General features: G+C 52.3%; 1 protein-coding gene across 1 annotated transcript; it reads left to right on the top strand.

Annotated features, from left to right (window-relative positions):
• Positions 1-240: 240 nt before the first annotated feature.
• On the top strand, positions 241-4,043 carry LOC144097048 (uncharacterized). Its single transcript, XM_077629836.1, has 4 exons — positions 241-571; positions 1,666-1,833; positions 2,410-2,605; positions 3,652-4,043. Exons 1-4 carry the CDS (start codon positions 504-506, stop codon positions 3,928-3,930), a joined length of 711 nt encoding a protein of 236 aa, XP_077485962.1. The 5' UTR covers positions 241-503; the 3' UTR covers positions 3,931-4,043.
• The last annotated feature ends 233 nt before the right edge of the window (positions 4,044-4,276 follow it).

The raw sequence follows: 4,276 nt of genomic DNA, 5'->3' as shown, positions 1-4,276 counted from the left end.
TCCTTTTATCAGTCTTGACGTCACGTGTTTGGTACTCGGTGGAAACAAAAAATATCATATTTTATAATCCAACTTTCTCATCTATAAATACGCCCTTTTTATTGCCGAATAAACATCACCATAGACCATAAAAAGTCACATAATTTTTACTAAGAAAAATTTGGATTGATTTATAAACCCAATCCAACTTTGATTAAATGGTAGTTAAAGGGTTAACCGCGCACAGGCGCCGCGCGTGCAGCCATGCCGTGGGTCGAACGGTGCCGCTGATATTCCTACGCGCCCTGAGCGGCGCCCTGGGTCCGCTGACGCTGGCGCGCACGTGGACGGACCAGCTGGAGGACCGCTTCTTGCGGAGCCTGCCGCGGCTGCTGCCTCGGCCGGGGCCCGACGCCCACCTGGTGGCGCACAGCGTACGGGACACGCCCTTGGCTCGCTTCTTTCCCTCGCGGCTGTCGGACACCAAGCGCTGGAGCGCCCACTGGCAAAAGGTCACCGCGGCCATGGAGGCCAACGCCACAGGCGACAACCCGCTGCACAAGGTTCGCCAGGCGGCCGCTGCCGCCGACCGGTGAGTCCTCAGCGTGGACTGGGGCTGACAAAACTCTATTGACCATACGGGTATGGGGAATTGAGGCAAGTTTAGCTAGCATGCCGTAGGGCCAGCCGTGGAGACTTCGCGACGCCGGCCCATTCGACGACATTGGACTGAATGTCGGGGACATCGCTGGACCTTAGCTTATCCAAAGTTTCTCTTGAGGTGGTCCACTGGTCAGGTCGAAGTGCAGTGTTCAGCCATGTGTCACCACGTGAATCAGTAGCGCCTAGTCATGCCGCGCATACGTAGGGCTGCTTCAAAAAGAGCTTTTAAGCGCCCAGTTCGGTGTCCCTGCAGCTGGGTCAAGCCGCCGACTAAAACTTAACGTGGCTTAAAACAACTGCAAACTTGGGACAGGCATCGCACATTTTTGAATTCCTGCGTCGCTGAACCCTTCATTGTTGTGTCTATGACCCAGACGTCACCTGGAAAAGCGTATTTGACATTGTCATATTCCATGACACTTTTTTGCTTTTGGGGGTTTTTTGGGGGGAAAGGAAATGGCGCAGTATCTGTCTCATATATCGGGGGACACCTGAACCGCGCTTTAAGGGAAGGGATAAAGGAGGGAGTGAAAGAAGAAAGGAAGAGAGAGGTGCTGTAGTGGAGGGCTCCGGAATAATTTCGACCACCAGGGGATCTTTAACGTGCACTGACATCGCACAGCACACGGGCGCCTTAGCGTTTTTCCTCCATAAAAACGCAGCCGCCGCGGTCGGGTTCGAACCCGGGAACTCCGGATCAGTAGTCGAGCGCCCTAACCACTGAGCCACTTCGGCGGGAACCATGACATGCCAAAAAGAGGTTTTCGGAGCATGAGACGCACGAAGTGTTTCTCCGTGGTCAGCGAGGAACTGCCATGGCTCGCATGGAGGGTAATGCAGGTGTCATCGACGATCACCGTCCTTCCAAACCGTTGCGGTCTTACCTAACACCTGTCTGCGAGCGACTCTACGCTTGTCTTATTAGTCACGTTAAATGCGGCGTGGTGATGCGTGCTTCCTCAAATGGAGACCCCCATCTCGCTTTCCACTGACCGGACACCCCGTCGACGCCTCCGCGTGCAGCTCGGGTGGCTGGGCCCTGGACGTTCGCCCCACCTGGCTGCCAGGAGGGGCCCTGCGCTTGCCACCGGGGCTGTTCGATGCCATCGTGCCTCTCAACAGTTCTCTGCGCACCATCCAGATGGCGCGAGTAGGCGTGCGTATGTACACCGCCCTGGCCGCGCTCCTGAGGTGCGCACGCCTGTTTACCAGGACCACCCTCTGCTTTACAACCGCTGCCATGTTCCACCACATTCTGTGCTTCACGCTGTCCTATACGGCGAAGGGTTTGAAGGTGGATTCAACACCTTTGTTCTTCTCAGGCAACTCCGCTTCCATGTTCCATCGCGAAGGTGGATTCAACACCTCTGTTCTTCTCAGGCAACTAGCGTTATCCACTGATATCTTGTCTATTCCGCAGTACCCAGCTCAAAAACACAACAGAAAATTTTCTGTCGTCACAAGAAATTTTTTACAGTATTTTTTCCACGGATTTGTAGTAACGACAGAAATACTTGTGGTAACAACAGAACTGTCAGTTGTATTGCGCTGTCCCTTGTCCCAGCGACATAACTACAGAAGGATACTACAGTACTACAGGAAAGGACTACGCGACTACAGAAAAATCTGTCCTTATGACAAAGCGACAAAACATTTTGTCGTATTTTCGGCACGATTCTGTCGTTCTTTATTTTTTTGCGACTGGGTCCGCTAGAGGAATACCAGCCCTCTCGAGGAGAAAGAGCATGGCGGACGTCTCTTGCGCAGGGACATTCCAGGCGTGTTCGATTCCCCCGTGCGCGAGTCTGAGGGGGCGAATCTGCGCAGCGCGGCCGTCTGTCTGCGCAACGACCTGGACGTCATGCCGACTGCGCTTAAGAGTGGCTTCCAAGCCGCTAAAAGCCAGCCTTGGGCCCTCTTCGACCAATCCGTGGGCCTGGCTCTGGCACACGCCAACCTAGCGGTATGATTCCAAGACCCACGCTTGCGTGCAGTTTCATTTCAAGGGCTGAAATGGGTGGCCCGTGACACGGGCGTAATGCGCCACAATGGCAAGCGTAGCGAGCATTGACGCTACTCGACGCTGCACCATTGGGGAGGAATATTGCAAGGTTATGAGCAAAGGAAACCATTGCCAATAGTTCCAATGCGGACCCCAACTTATCTGTCTCAATAGGCCCATTCTATCTGTTACATCTAAACTGGGACAGGCACTTCTGATTGTCGGGGAGGATTACTAACCTTTGCGCAAGTGTAACGGCTACGTTCGGAAGCTTTCAAGTAGGCAAAGCTTCGCAAACTGCAACAGATTACTTCCTGTTTAAAATGGTCGCAGCAAATTGTGTCGTTGCTACAAGTATGAGACATAACGACGCATTCTGTCCCAGACTGATAGCATTTCTGTGGTCGCTATCTTTGTTTTCGCGGCACTTTCGTTATGTTAGAGTTATCGTGCTCTGGCATGACAGCCACCTACATCATTACACCGGGTGGTTTTGTCGTTAGCATAACGATTAATATTTAGCCGTCGAGAGGACAGATTTAACTACCAGACTTATCGCCATCTGCTGCGAAGAAGAAGAGATAGCGAGGTCTCACTTGTGTTTAGGTGTCTATACCTACGGAGATTCAAATATAGGAACATACTAATATTTTATTCAAATATATTTTAAATATTTATACTAAGATGTAGGATGTGTTCATATCAGGGCTTGAGCACCATTACAAGGACTCCATTATCAGTACCCCGGTAGCTTACTCGCTGGCTTCTGTGTACCTGTTGAGCCCGAGATTCATGTGGAAGCTGTCAGTGAAGAAAAAGCTCAGCGTGCGAGTTACGCGTCAAGCAGGCTCGCGTGAGCCGACATACTGTTCAAATGGAGCAATAAGCGTCAGGTGCGTCTAACGTCTCACAGACGTCTTCCCACATCCCGCAACTCCGAGCAAACCATTTCTGAAAACTGGCGTAAGCTACAGAACTATACCACCACTCAGCGTGGCGCATCGCAGGAGATGCTGGACACCCGGCGCATCTGGGGCCGGGACCTGCGTCTCAAAGGCCTCGAGAAGCTTTCCTCCGACCAGCTGTTCTTCGTGTACTACGCGCTGGACAACTGCGAGCGAGCCGATGCGCAGGCTCAGCGCAGACTGGGTTGGGCGTTGGCCGGACAGGAGCGCGTCAACGCGCCCCTGCGCCACTGGCCGCCATTCGCCGAGCACTTCGGATGCCAGGCCGGCCAACCCATGGTGGCACCGCAGCCCTGTCCGCTGCTCGCCCCTCCCCGATAGCGCATGCGCAGTCAATTGCGCGCATATTTATTTCAACTGGGTGCTTCTAAGGGAATGATTGCACAGGCTGCCGCCCCCTTGGAATCGACAATTGTTGTTTTAAAGACGATGCAGTCGGCAACTGTACTTAGAGCTGCGCACTAACGTAAAGAACTTTTTCGCCTTAGAGAACTTCTTGTTCTGAGCGAAATAAATAACTAGTAAGTTTAATTAACTGGAACACACTAGACAATGAGCTTTATTTGGAACGACAAGGTTATGACCATCGCATTGCAGTATAATTTCGAAATCGCGGGCTGCTTTCAGTACGAAATAAACGCGTCTGTAATGTAAAACATGTCTAATG

This window comes from Amblyomma americanum, chromosome 7, assembly GCF_052857255.1.
Source record: "Amblyomma americanum isolate KBUSLIRL-KWMA chromosome 7, ASM5285725v1, whole genome shotgun sequence".
NCBI classification, from domain to species: domain Eukaryota; kingdom Metazoa; phylum Arthropoda; class Arachnida; order Ixodida; family Ixodidae; genus Amblyomma; species Amblyomma americanum.
Note: the sequence above shows the minus strand (reverse complement) of the source record. Positions and strands in the feature narration are given on the sequence as shown.